The sequence below is a fragment of the Psittacula echo genome (genome assembly GCF_963264785.1).
Source record: "Psittacula echo genome assembly, chromosome: 15".
NCBI lineage: Eukaryota > Metazoa > Chordata > Aves > Psittaciformes > Psittacidae > Psittacula > Psittacula echo.
In genome coordinates this window covers 7,103,775-7,118,118 of record NC_137751.1, presented here as the reverse complement: position 1 = coordinate 7,118,118, position 14,344 = coordinate 7,103,775, and the positions used below count along the sequence as shown (strand labels likewise).

Genomic DNA, 14,344 nt, shown 5'->3' with positions numbered 1-14,344 from the left:
AAAGAGATGGAGGCAAAGCCACTGCTGAGCTCCGACGCTTCCCAATCCTGTTAGAGCCAACCAAGCCAGCTTCACTGCCTGCATCCAGCTTCACCAGCCCCCAAGAGCACCGCTTTGCCAGTGACCCCTAGGGGGTCTTCACCAACCCTGCTTTCCAAGGGATACTCTCCCCTATCCCAACTGGCTCCCGGAATGGAGCCTATCGCCAAATCCCGGCGTCAATGCTCGCAGGGCTGTGCCAGCATCCTGGTGGGGTGGGACAAGGGGTGCTGAGCCCGGCTGGTTTGAGCCGACCCTGGACAGGGTCCATCCCGCAGCAAGGTGGCTGCGGTCCCCAGGGAGCGCGGTGGGGCGGCGCTGGGTGCCGGGAGGAGGTTGCTGCGCAGCGGCGGGCCCCGGGGAGGAAGCCACACCTCTCGCTTCTTCTGCCTCAGCATCCGGGTCAAGGCTTAACTCTTTCCACGACAGAAGCCTGCACGTTTCGCAGCCTGGCTTCCTGGCCCGGCTGAGCCGCAGCCCTCTGCGAGACCCCAGCGGCACCCCGTCCACAAGCCCTGTGCCGAAGGGCCAGGGGCACCCTCTGCCGTGCCAAGGGCCCACCGGTGAGGGCACGCAGCCCCGATGTCCCCGAGATTTACATGATCTTTTATCCTGGAAAAATACGGTTTTCCCTTCGGTTTCCCGTCCCGCAGCTCTCAGAGCATCCCTCCTGTGAAATCCCGAGGATGCTCTCGGGAGAGCAGACGGAGACGAGTGGTTAAATCCGAGTTCCCCAGAAGGGGGGGGGACACAAGCACGGGGTCCCTCCGCAGCCGGCGGTTCACCTCCAAGTGCCGCTAGATGGAGCCGGCAGCGCAGCGCAGCTACAGCCCCACACTTCTCGCCCAGCCCGGCTGCGCTATAGCACCCGGTCCCCTCTCCCCGACCAGCCCGTGCCGTCCTGGCTCAGCCACCGGGGCAGGGACACGCCATGTCCCACCGACATGGCACCACCAGCAGCAGAACAGTGCTGCACCCCGGAGTTCGGGATACGAGAGGACGGTCCCGAGGATCACAGCAGCATCAAACCATCAACAACACTGCTGACACAACCGAGCGGGTACCAACAGCCCCGGCTTCAACCGCACCAAGCACAGAGCTCCGCATCCCGAACACCTACCCCTGTGCTGAGGCTGTCGGTGGGTGTAGGGGAGACACCGTCCCCGCTGTCCTGGCCGCGGGCGCTGAGCTGGGGGGACATGGTGGGCGATTCATCGATGTAGGGCATGGTTTCCGAGCCCTCTGGCAGCACCTTGGGCTCCTCGTTGCCCTCAGCGTCATACTCGTCTGCACCATAGTTGAAGTCTGCCAGGGGAAGAGAGGATGGTGGTGAGCATCCATGCAGCAGCATAGCCGAGGGTCACCACACAGCACACCACAAACACTCAGTTGTGGGTTACCTGCAGGCAACAGATCGTGTGTCCAACACCCAGGACCACGCACAGACACACATTCCGGCACCCGCAGCCCACCCTGGCCCCACCAGCCTCGGCTGCCTGCTTTCTGCCTGCTTCAGCAGGCAGAGCATCACACAGAGCATCCTCAGCCCCACAGGGCATCCTCTGCTTGACACACTTCCCTAAATTTACATAATTAACGGCACAGAGAGGCCTCGGGCCTCCTCTGTGCAGGGACAGCTGCTCTGCCAGACGCCCTGGCCCCACACTAGTGGCTCTGCCCTGCCTGCCCATCATCCGCCATTCCTGTGCCATCCCTGGGGAGGGAAGGAGCTGGGCTGGCAGCCACAGCCACCATCCTCCCTGCTTTCCCATGCCCATCCTCCTTGGAGCGTGGGAATGGGTGCCAGGGAGGATGCCTGGGTCCGCAGCATGGAGGACGTTGCCACTCCCCTGGTAGAAGGCAGATGGTTGACAGCTCCATGGCGGGTGGGCAGCTTGGTGGAGCAGAAAGGGTCTGCTTTCCCCAACGCAGGATGAAGCCACCACCACGCCAGGCCAGCACCCATTTCTGGATGCCCCACACTGTCCCTGTTGCCCATGGGAAACCATTTTGGGGAGCTGGAGCCCCAGGTAGGAGCTACGGGGTCCCGGGGTCTGTGGCAGGTCCCTGGGGTGCAGAGGGGGACCGGGGTACATCCTATCCCGTTACCATGGAAACGGCATCAGCTCGGTGGCGGCAGGAAGAGGTGTCTGCAGCAGCCCCGAGATGCTGACAAAGGGGAGGGGGAAGGGAGCACGGCTGCGGCAGGGGCGGCCGCGGGGTGCAGACAGCACCCCCCTGGGACCTGTAGCTAAGACCCCTCCCGGAAGCTCCCAAAGAGGCGGTGGGCACAGCCTGCCCAACTCCATGCCAGCCCCTCACTCCCCTTCACCCAGCAGCTCCATGGCTGTCCCGATAGACTCTGTGTGTGCAGACAGCAGGGAGACCCAGACAAGACCTTGGCTGACACCCTAGCCAAAAAGGGGGGCACAGGGGCTGGAGCAGTCATTCCAGACCAAACGCTGCACCACTGACACTTTGTGCCCCCACAGCTCTGCCATCCTGGCCAAGGAGTCCCCTGACTCCCACTGACACTGCTCAGCACATGAATATTGCATATGGCTTCCTACTGGAAGTGGATAAATCTTTAAATCAGAGTATCGCGAAGCTCGCTCAGGCTGAGAGCCCTGCTGGTGACAGTGGGGAGGGGTGGGGGTCCCATCCTGGATCTGGGGGTGGGATGGAAGAAAACACTGACATGGGCCAGATGCATCCCAGCTCTGCCAGGATACGCCAGGACACAACTGCTTAGGTCTGAACAATTAGTAGCTAATAACCACACCTCAGAGGATGGGGAACCACCTTCACTTGGCCACTGCAGCCCAGTTTAACCCCAGGAGCTGAATAGGGAATGAACGAGCTGGATGGGCATCGATGGGGGAGCTCCGCCTTGGTTCTCAGCTTCCAGGGAAAGGGGATCCCTGGCTTTAGCCTATCCTGCCTCCTCGTGGTGGGATGTCCCTCATCCCTTCTGCTTTTGATGGGTCCCAGCTGGAATACCTCCAGGAAGAAGACAGCATGAGGTGCATTAGCACTGGTGTTCCCCATGATGGACACCTCCCCAGAGCACCCACCCCACACAGCACCTCTGAGCTCAACCAGGCACTGTCCCTGAGCCGGGGGTGCCCCAGAGAGACCCAAACCTCTCACCCAAGCTCCTTTCCCCATCAAGCAGGGTCTATGGCGGAGCCAAGCCGCAGAGGGGACAAAGCTGCTGGTCCCCATCAGGCACATCAACTTGCAGGCTCCACTGCCTCCCCTCCACCAATGCCAACATCTGCAGCTCCAGACTTAACAGCAGGGTGGGCAATAGGGAACCCAGAGTGGCACCAGCATTGTGGGAGACCTGGCAACCAGGCTGGGTTGACTTGGCAGCAAGGTAATGTGAAACACAGTGTTAATGAGGCGGCTGGGGACCCTGGGAGGTGACACCCACAGCGCTGCAGGGAAGAAGGCGGCATCGATGGCACAGACAGGGAAGGGACTGGCCTGTGGGATGCAGGAATGACCTGGCTCTCAGGCAGCCATTGCTCCCAGTTGGAGCAGATCTACATCACAGTCCCAGCATGGAGCTGGGGATGATGAGATGGACAGGCAGTGCCCCAACAGGCACCCAAGGAGAAGGAGCCTGCAATGCTCACAGAAGCGAGGATGGAGTTCTGTCCCTACAGCTCCAACTGTGCCACCAGAGGCTGTACAGTATTTATGGGGAAGGCCAGGACCTCTCCAGCACCCGCTGCAGAGAGGGAACCAAGCACCATCAAGCAATCAGGACAGGCAAGGCGAACACTGCTGGTCGAGGGGACATGGAAGGTCCGGCCCCTGCATCTGCCTGCCTCTGGGGTGCTCCTGCCACCCAGCCAGCCCAAACCAAGTGCCTCCCTCCTCCTCTTGCAGCTGCACTGCCCCTGCAGCCTGTTCCTGTGACCGTGCCAAAACCCAGCGCTATTTTTGCTCCCGTTTTTTAGCAGCAGTGGAAATGCTTCTGCTCCACCCCAAGGAGTGGGGACTGATGGGAGGGAGGTGGCCTGGACCAGGGGAGCCAGTCTGGGAGGGTGAGGACACCCTGACCTGAAAAAGGCTTGTTACCCCAGCTCCAGCACAGCCCCTTGACCCTGAGCTGGATCCAGCCCCACAATGCAGCAAGGGTTGGTGCCCATGGGATGCTGACACCATCAGTGCAGGGGTCCTGTGGGCTGGCATGTGGACCAAGGAAGGTGACAAGGCCAGAAACACATCCCCACAGAGGATTGTTTTCCCCAGGAAAAGGATGTTTCTGCTCTGCCACATCTTCCCAGCTAATCCTAGCACTATGATCCCCAAAAGGAAGCACATCCAAGGGCAGTGGCTGCCCCCTGCCCAGCCCAGGCAGAGGCAGCACAGTCACAGCAGCTCAGGGTGGCATTTTCTTCCCTTTCCAGACAGATATGTGCTGTTCCCCGGCACCTCAGCAGTGCATCAGCACACCCTAACGCTTACCCATCCTATCCCAGTGCCAGGAAAAGCTCAACATCCGCATGGAGCCTGTGGGATTTTGGGGAAACGCCACGATTTCCCTGTGCCTGGGTGAAAATTCACCATGACAACACGGATGCGTGAGCTGGCCTCAGACCTGCCTCCGCGGGCCTCCTCCAAAGGGTGGCTCAACACAAACAGCATCTCCTCCACACCATCACCACCTTCCCTGCTGTGACGAAGGCCAGACCCTGTCCCACATCCCCCAAAACACGGACATGCCAAACACCTTCCTCCGCACCTTGGCAAGAGCGGCTGGAGCAGGATTCGGGATGGCAGAGCCACTGCTTTGCAGAGATGCCTGCGGCTGGGAAGGAGGGTGCAGATGGGCTGGATGCGGCCTCTGGGCTCCATCCCAGTCGCCTGCATAAGCTGCACCGGACCCTGGGACTGCTGCTGCTGGATGTGGTCCTCTGCTTGGGGCTGTTTGGGCTGGAAAACTTGGGGTAGCTCAGCCCTATGCAACGTGCCCCCCCAGCAGCCCCTGTCTCCCTCCAGGGAACAGCAGATGCCAGATCCATGAAGGAGGCACCATTCTCCCTTCTCTGGATCATCCCACCTTCCCACACAGCCATGCCAAGCCTCACTGCCCCACAAACACCAGGCTCTGAGCTCAACACTGCACTCCAAAACCCAACTCCAGGGTTGAACCCACGCAGCTCAATGCTCCCCCAGAATGAACAACAGGGACCCTGTGACCAAGTCCCCACATCCCCTAGCCATGTCCCTGGCTCCCTCGGCTGCTGCTGAGAGAGCTGCCACGGGATTAGGATCAGCGCAGCTCCAGAGCTCATTCCTCCCGGCTGCCCGTCTGTGGGATGGAGGGATTCGCACCCCTGGGATGCTGCAGGACGCCCCCAGCCCCTGGGTACCGACACTGTGTTGCCACAGCATCCTCTGCTTGGCACCTTGGAGCTCACTGCAAAAATCACTGCTGGGGGAGAGCTGCCTTCTCACCGCCACAGAGAGATGGGGATGGGACCCGCAGCATTAAATACCCACATCCCCAAGGGCCCCCATGGGCTGTCAGGCTGCTCCAGCCCCAGTGAGACCCACCACCCATCCTGCTCATGCAGAACACGAGGGGGATGCTGGACCAACTCCAGTTAGGACTGCCCTGCCACCGGGATGCTCAGGGAGGGGAGCCCAGCATCAGCTCAGCCGGGGAGCCCCCCGCACAGCATCCCCAGCACTCACAGCATCCCTCCCCGGCGCGGCGCAGCATTACACAACAGGTAGTGGGGATCCAGAACCCCGGCCCCCCCTCACCACCACCCCTCCAGCCCAGGCCACGTACTGCTGTAGAGGGTGTCGATCCAGGAGAGCCGCGGCAGGCCGCGGTGGCTCAGCGGCTCCATGCTCAGTGGGCTGTGCCGGCTCAGCCCCGCCAGCCGGCTCTCATCGCACAACAAAGGCGGCGGGCGAGGGCGGGAGGCGGGGGGCTGCGGGCCCCGGCGGGGTTGGACGGGAGAACCGGGCACACGGCGGCTCTGCTGCCAAGGGTGCCCAGGGAAGGAGGTGCCGCCTGGCAATGGCAGCGCGTCCCGCCTCCCGCCCCTGATTGCCGCGGGGAGCCGAGCTCAGCGTCCCCCCCGCACGCAGCCACGCAGACCCTCCGCGGGGGTCTGGGGACCAGGAGGAGGAGGAGGGGATGGTGGTGGTGGTGGTTAAGGGGCATAGGGCCTGCCCCCAAGCTACCCCAAGGAGAGGGAGGAGGAAAGGGGAGTCCAGCATCATCACCCTTCCACCATGGTTTTATCTCCTTCCTATCACCCTGTGCCCCCTCCCCATCAAAACCTCACCAGCCCCTCAAACCCGTATGGCTGAAGGATACAGGCTTCTCTTGGTTCTGGTAGCCACGGGAGGAACCAGGACCTCCAGGAGCTGACCTGCACACAACCAGGGTCGACAGAGCAGGGCACAGACAGGCAAGGGTTAAACCACCCTCCCCACCTCTATGTAGCCAAAGGAAATATAAAGTGCCAGAGCCATCAACCCCAATATGTCAGGGCGCCAGCCAAGCGTTCAAGTGGTGAGACTGCCCTGGTTCAGCCTGTGCCGGCACCGCTGCCCCTGTCCCGGCAATGTGGGCAGTATTCCCTGCCAGTGCCCTGGGCTGTATCTTGCCTGGATGGGCCTGGACCAGATGGGAACAGGGCAGGAGGGATAATGCTCCACCAGGCAGAAGGCGAAGGTAGAGCCACTGGAGTATGAAGTGCCAGGACACAGGTGGCATTGGCAATTGCTCTGTCTGGGAAACCAGGGAGGACACTGCCAAGGCACTGCCACCACCCGATCCCTGCTCCCAGGGATATCCACGCTGTCTGGACATGCAGCCAATACATTTTGGGGAGCGCAGGAATGCCAAGGCTGTGGTACATGGAGCCACTGCTGCCCCTGGCACATTCCTGCCTGCCGGGGGCTGTATCCAGCCCAGGCATGGCAAGGACCCATGCCACAATCACCACCCTATGCACTGTGAGTCACTGGGTGCTGAGTCAGAGGGTGCAGCCACACGGCTGCTACTTCCCACCCCTCGCCTGCCCCAATCTCAGGTATTTCTGGGAGCCCAGGGCACCGCACAGCCACCCCAAGGGATGCTGCTGGGCACCATCACCCCTGCACTGCCTGGTGCCAACACTTCCCTTGTCCCCAAGCCATTAGCACAGTGCTGTGCCCAAGGGTGGCCACAATGTGACAGTGTCTGCTGCTCTCCATCTCTTACCAACTCACCCATTTGTTCCTGCTTCGGCTTCAGGTACCACGGCCTGTCCTTGCTCTACCCATTAAAGATTCCAATGGAGAGTCCCCTCCATCTTCCACAGTCAAACCCTGCAGCCCCCACAACCCCTTGCAGCACAAGGCCCTGCCACCCAGCCAGGAAGGTGACAGTGGTTTGGCTGAGCACGTTAACCCTGTTCAGAGCAGGAAACCATGCTCTGGGGACACCACAGTAGCACCAGTGGAAGCAGCATCAGCAATAGTAGCATCAGCACCAGCAGCACAAAGTGCAGCTGCTCCCCCTCCATCACAGTGGCTGCAGAGCCATGGGGTGGTTGGTTTTCCATGCACAGCTCATTGCATGCACTCCAGAGGTTTTTTCCACATTCTTTCCCCTGCCAGACACACTTCCTGGCCACTCCTGCCTATTCACTGCCTGGTCACCCCCAGTGTAACACCATGCAGCAACGTCACAGCCCAGGAGGACCAAGCTGGCATGTGCCCCATAGCCTGGTCGGGTGGGTGTCCCAGGAAGCATCCCCATGCACTGAGATGCCCAAATTGTGCTGCAGCCGATGGGCCTTAACCTGGCTGCACACACCAACCCTTGCACAGCCCGGACAAAACAGCTCCACCAAACCACTGAGCTTTGTTTTTCTCTTTGGTTTTCGTGCTATTTTCATGTTTGCCAAAACAACAACAACAACAGCAAAACCCCCAAACTTGCAAAATAGCTTCACCTCCTTCCTCTCCACAGGGCTGGGGGGAGAACCCACAGCCCTGCAGTGACACAGAGCAGCCCTGGGTGTGAGGAGATGCTGCCACCCATGTTCTCCGCCCCCAGCTCCAACCACAGCACAGCTCCAGCTGGGAGCATCGCTGCTGCAAGAGCCAAAACCCGAGTCCCACAGCTCCTCCCTGCGATGGGCCAGCCCCGCTGCCCGCCTGGCGCCGGTCTAGCCCCTGCCCACCAGCCCACACGTTGCTATTTAGGGAGTCTTGTGCAAGCAGCTCTTCCAGCCACGGCCACACGAGCCTCGCTGCTTGTCCACGGGTGGGCTGGGGCTGGTGGTGGAAGATCATAGAAACACAGAATGGTTTGTGCTGGACCTTAAGCTCATCCAGTTCCAACCCCTTGCACGGGCAGGGACACCTTCCACCAGAGCAGGTTGCTCCAAGCCCCATCCAACCTGGCCTTGAACACTGTCAGGGATGGGGCAGCCACAGCTTGCTTGGGCAGCCTGTTCCCATGTGTCAGCACTCTCACAGTAAAGAATGTATTGCTTATCTCCTAGCTAAATCTCCTCTGTTTAAGCTAGAATCCAAGCCAGACACCAGCCAAGAGTCCACGTTTCCGAGCTCCTTCAGCACCGGCTCTGCTCTTTGGGAGGTCTGGGCTGTCCCCACTGGAGCACAGCAGCAGTTCTCCCCTTGGCAGAGATTGCAGAGAGGGAAAAGAGGAATAAACTTAAATGTTTCCATCCTCTCCAGCAAGGAGGGCAGCAGATCCTTCCTGCTGGGTGTCCTGAATGTGCTGCTCCTCAGTTGAACTCAGCTTTAAACCTCTTCCCAACATCACTTTTCTGCAGGATGGAAACTCTGAGGTCTGCACTGCACCAGCATTAAACTCCACTCACAGCCCCAGGGCATGGTCCTGCAGCTCCCCACTCTGCAGGGAGCCAAGCAGGAGGCCAAAACTGAGCAGGTTTCCCCCCCCCAGCACACATGGGGAAGAGGGCAGGGACCCAGCGCAGCGGCAGTGCCCTTGGCCTCTCAAAATACCAGACAAAGGAAAGAAAGGTGGTGGCTGCTTGTAGGAAAATGCCTCTAAGACTGATGGAGATGAAGGCTTGAGCCAGCTATCGCATCATGTCTCTCTTCTGAGAGGGAGGAGATTGTGGCCATATCTGCCAGTGCTACAGCCCCAGGCTCTGCTCCTCTCCCACCCAGCCCCAGTGTCAGCACTGCCAAGACAGCTTGGCCACGTTTGCTTCCCAACACAGGACCTGCAAAGGATCAGGAAGAGGTGTTGGTTCAGTGTCAGAACAAAACCCACCCATGGCAGAAAGCCCTGGTCCAAGCACAAAGCTCTCCCTGTGTGCCAGAGCTTCAAACAATCCCTGAACTGGGATTTATCTCGGGGCAGATCTGCAGGACATCCTCTGTGATTCTGCTCAGGCTACAGCCAAGAGAGCCAAGAAGTGCTGCTGCTGATCTACTGATCTACATATGCAAATTATCTCGCTTAGCAAACACTGATAAAGTAACAAGGGGTGGGAAAGCCAAGTCAATCTGAAGACGTCTCTCGAGGATGCAGTGAGATCCATGTGCTCCCTCCTGCTCCTCAGCCCTGGCCAACCTCCCAGTGCCTGCTCACTGGGACAAACTCAGCAGTGCCATGAACCAGGACACAGGCACTGTTTTCCTGGAGGGATGCACACTTCAGTGAGCTGCCTTGGCTAAAGCAGGCTTCCCCCTCTAACCCAAGGGAAGCACAGGGAAAAGTCAGCAGGGGGGAAAGCATCTCCCTCTGTTCACTGCTGCAGGGCTGGCCACAGCAGACCAGCATCCAGCAGCAGAGAGAGCAGAGCCATCCACTGGGATCCCAACTGGCAGCATCACTGGCCACGCAGGGCAGGAGGGGAGGAGGAATCAGCCAAACAAAGAGCCCCACTGCACAGAAGTGTCTTTCCAGGGGAAAAGAAAAACCAAACCAGATTTCAATAGACTTATAATGCAAATGTATTCAGGCCCCGCAGGGCACTTCTGGCTGGAGCCAGCCACCTAATGGTGCCTTCTTCTGTGCCCTGCTGCTGCCGCTGCTCCTACCTGGGGACTGCCAATTGCCCCACAAGTGACGACCACTGCACCGAGCCTGGGGGGCCAGGGCCACCTCCAAGCCAAAGTGCTTGCCCCATGGCAGGTACAGCCTGTGGCACTGCTGGAACCCAAAGGTGAGCTGTATCCCCTCCTTCCCTTCTGCAGGGCACCGGGGCTGACCACAGAGTCCAGCACTACTGCCCACCACCTGAATGCTGCTGAGCTGGGGGAGCTCAGCATTGTCTCTGCCCCAGTTGCTGGGGGCCAAATACCCAGCCAGTGAGACCATGCTCAGCCAACGGCACACAGGGATGCGCAGGGATGCTGGAGCTAGACCTGTCTGAGAGATGTCAGCATGTCTGGGCTGATGACAGCAAGTACCACAGCTATGCGAGGGAGAAGAGGAAGCCACCCCGGGAATGCTCACACTGATGCTGAGGATCTGATTTAGAGGAGATGCAGGTTCATGACGCTGGGCAGCAGCCAGATTCCCACTGCAACCACGTTCAGCTGATGCAAGGGCTATGGCAGAGGGGAGCAGCAGAGAGGAAAGCCAGACCCAGCCATAGAGACACGAGCACCAGGGCTCACTCACCCACTGTCCCCCTGCCCGGTGACAGGGATCCCTGTCCCACCACGCATCCGTCCTGCTCAGCATTCCCAGGGTGCTAGCTCCTGGAAGCACTGTTCCTCCACCCAGCAGATGCTGCGTCCGCTGCCCTAGAGCTTCCCCTTTGCTTTTCCAGCTCCTTTACAATCCCTCTATTTGCCCATCACAAGGAAGTTACTCCAGCAACCAGCACTTACTGCTCTCATTTAAAAGCTCTGCTTTTAAACTGTTCTACTCAAAAGCTTTTTAGCCCCACGAACTTCTGCATTCATTTATGATTTTCTTCAGCAGTGCCAACCTGCCCCAGCATTAACCCTGCAGACCCCATCTCAGGCACCAGCGCTCTCTGGGGAGGCAGCCCCACATCACAAGGGGGTTCTTGACAGCACTGCCATCATTTGTCGTGGAGAAAAGCCACCTCCTGAAATGCTGCCGGGCCCCAGAGCAGATGGAGATGATTCAAAGGTCCCCAGCAGGCAAACACACACACACACACACACACACTGCGGTTTTGTCCTCGCCTAAGCAGTTAAAATTAAACACTGAGGCTCTGCCTGGCCTTCCTCAGCCAGAAGAGGAACTTTCCGCATCTTCAGAGCCAAAAAAGCACTTCCCAGCAGTGGGGAAATACAATGAAGTATAAAAAAATCACTATAAGGACACAGAGGTGGTAGATGGGCTCCCGGGGAGGGATAACCCCCATGCATGCACCTCCCTGCTTCAGCACAGACCCCCAGGTCCCCTTCTGGTGCTGAAGGAGGGGAAATAAATGCACAAACAATGCAATACGGCACCTTCCCAGGTGCTGTGAGATCACTGCTCCTTCACCTCTTGGACACAGCAACCTACTCCAGACAGTAAGAGATGCACTGGGATAAACTCTGGACTTTGCTCGCTATTTTCTGTTCTCCTTTTGCTGGAGTTTTAGTGGGTTTTCCAAGAAAGAGACAAGGAACTAGCAAGGTCCAATGGTGGCTCAGTACAGCAGGACACAGCCCTACCTGCAGCGCTGGCCCCATCATCCCTGGCTGCAGAGGAGTTTCTCCAGGACAGAGATGCCACTTTCGCAATATCATGTATTTGCCAGTAGCAACATGAGCTTAAAGCAGGGATGGAGCAGCAAGAACAAGCCCTGTCTTCACCCAAACCATGCCAGGAGCCCCCAGCATGACACCAGTAGCAACATGAGCTTAAAGCAGGGATGGAGCAGCAAGAACAAGCCCTGTCTTCACCCAAACCATGCCAGGAGCCCACCAGCATGACTGGCAATCCAGCCAGGCACGCAGGGATGAGATGGGGGCACTCCCTGGGGACTCAGATGCCCCAGGTCCCCTTCCCCATCTCAGCCCTTTGGTTCACACCAATGCATTTCTGTGCTCACTGTTGTTTGAGGCAGGGACCCGCAGCCTCCCTTCCTATTTCCCAAGGTAAGGCGGTGTGGCAGGGTGAACAGAACAGCCCACGTGACTCCAGGATCTTTCCATGACAGAAAGTGTAATTCCAGCTAAGCAGAGGGCTGGGGATTTCATCTACAGCACAGCTCGCAGGCGCAGCTGTAACCAGATCCGCCAGCCAGCCCCACCGTGGACTATTCCAGCTATGTCAGCGCTTCCCACCCCAGAGCTCACATTTCTGGGGTGCAAGGTGCTGCAAAGGGCAGGTTGGGGAGCTCCCAAACCCAGCAGCCTTCAGAGGAGCTTTAGGAGCTCCTGCAGCATCCCAGCTCCGTGGCAAAGCCAGCCTCTTTCTCCACTTCCCAAGGGCAAAGCAGGGACACTTGAGCTTATTCCACCTCCGCACATGCTACCCAGCCGCTGGGCACAAAGCATCTCCTGATAAGCATCACTACATCCCTCCTCTTGGTCACCAGCAAGTCACCTCCTGCCCACTCATCTCACCCTTTCCTTGTGGGTACCAACCCAAAGCACAGGACCCTTCACCCCAGACTTGTGCTGTGGCAAAAGGGAGGTGATGTGATGGAGGCAGCATGCAGCGCACCCCGGCCACCACCGGCATGGCCATGCAGAGCACTGTGCGTGCTCAGCTGTGAGGCCAGCTGCGTGTTTGGCCACAGGGAGAGGTGACGCCCGAGATGAAGGGAATTTTAGTCCTTTCCACGCTTCATTTTTAGCCATCTGGTCGCTGACGCTCAGATTTTGTTGGTCCCGGGTGAGCTGGCACAGGCGTTATCTCAGATGCCAGGATCGTGTATCTGGCTGTCACACGCGCTGCTCTCATGCAATAGCCGCAAACGGGCATCTTGCAGATTTCCTCACTTTAAATCAGATTAATCACAAGCTACTTAAAGCAAACCACTGTCTCTCCCCAGTAATCGCCATGAAGACAATATTCAATACTCCTTCTCTTGCTGTCCAGACAGTGCTGCTATAGGTTACAGTGAAACAACCACGTTCAGACACAGCCATGGCACCACTAAACTCCCAAATTCACATTAAAACACTGAGGGAACCAGGTACAGCAATGTTAACCAAGTTACACACCACCTGGAGAAGCAAACAGCACTGCCATCAGGAGGTTTTAATTATATCTGAAAACTAAAGAGAAGTGAGAAGAAAACAAGCGGAGCACAAAGTTAACCAAGTGTCCGGAGAAAGGGGGATCTGAGCAATGACCACATGGTCTTACAGGACTCTCCAATTCTGCTTTTAAATGTCAGCACCATCAGCACACACAAGTGCCCTTATTCACGTACAACAAAGGAAAGTGCTGATTCTTGGGAAAGGCCTGGGAAAAGGCTGGGGACAACTCGTCGTAGCAGCCATGAGCCAACACAGCCTGGCTGTGCCATGGAGCAAGGAGCTGGGTGCTTGGTGCAGGCGATGCTGCCTCCTCAGATGAGTGCAGGAGCTGAGACTGCGATGGAGACCCATTTCAGGGAAGAAGATGAGGAAGAGGCCACATTTAACCACAGCAGATGCAAACTTGGATTTCAAGGTCTCGCCCAAAAACTCACCCCAACCAGCTGCAAAGGTCTTGGTCCAGCCACGGCGTGGGGCTGGAGGACACCTCTGGTTTATGAAGCCAGGACCCTCAGGGGCTTACACTGTGCTCCAAGGAAGCCCCTTTAACAAGGGTCCCTTGCACAGTCCTGGGTGTTTGGAAGCATTCAGGAGCATTGCCCTGAATAAATACAATACAAGATCCAAGTGTAAATCAGAAAGATTTGTGCTTGGTCGCTCCGATGCCCTTGATTCCGCTTGACTGCTGAGCAGCTCTCCAGAAACCAGAACCAGTGCTCATTGATGGGGCGATGGAGAGGGACTTGGGTGGCCATTTAATGGCAGCACATCAAATGTCCTTGGTCTTCACCATGAGGCTGGGAGCAGGATCCCCTGGCTGGTCCCCACCAATTGAGAGGCACAAACGCACGTGTGAGTGAGCCCAGAACAGCACAGAGGCAACACCAAGAGCAGCCACATACTTTGGATGCTCAGCTCAGGAAGGTAAAATGGAAACTGAGCTCTTCTCCAGCCCTGCAGCCTAATGCAATAAATACAAATTACACTAAATATTAAGCTCAGTTTGAGATCAGAGCACTTGCTACCCAGGCAATCTTAAACCAGCACAATACAGCCTCGGGGAAAAAACACCACCCTAAACTATAGAATCATAGAATCA

At 58.0% G+C, this 14,344-nt stretch overlaps 1 protein-coding gene across 1 annotated transcript in view; it reads right to left on the bottom strand.

Annotated features, from left to right (window-relative positions):
• The window catches only part of ABR (ABR activator of RhoGEF and GTPase), a gene marked incomplete at its 5' end in the record, with an annotated part of 38,375 nt that overhangs the window by 22,351 nt on the left and 1,680 nt on the right, over positions 1-14,344 (bottom strand). Inside the window, one exon of the mRNA XM_080630126.1 lies at positions 1,160-1,344. Within this exon, the coding sequence (XP_080486252.1) occupies positions 1,160-1,344 (185 nt within the window). The remainder of the gene's footprint in view (positions 1-1,159; positions 1,345-14,344) is intronic.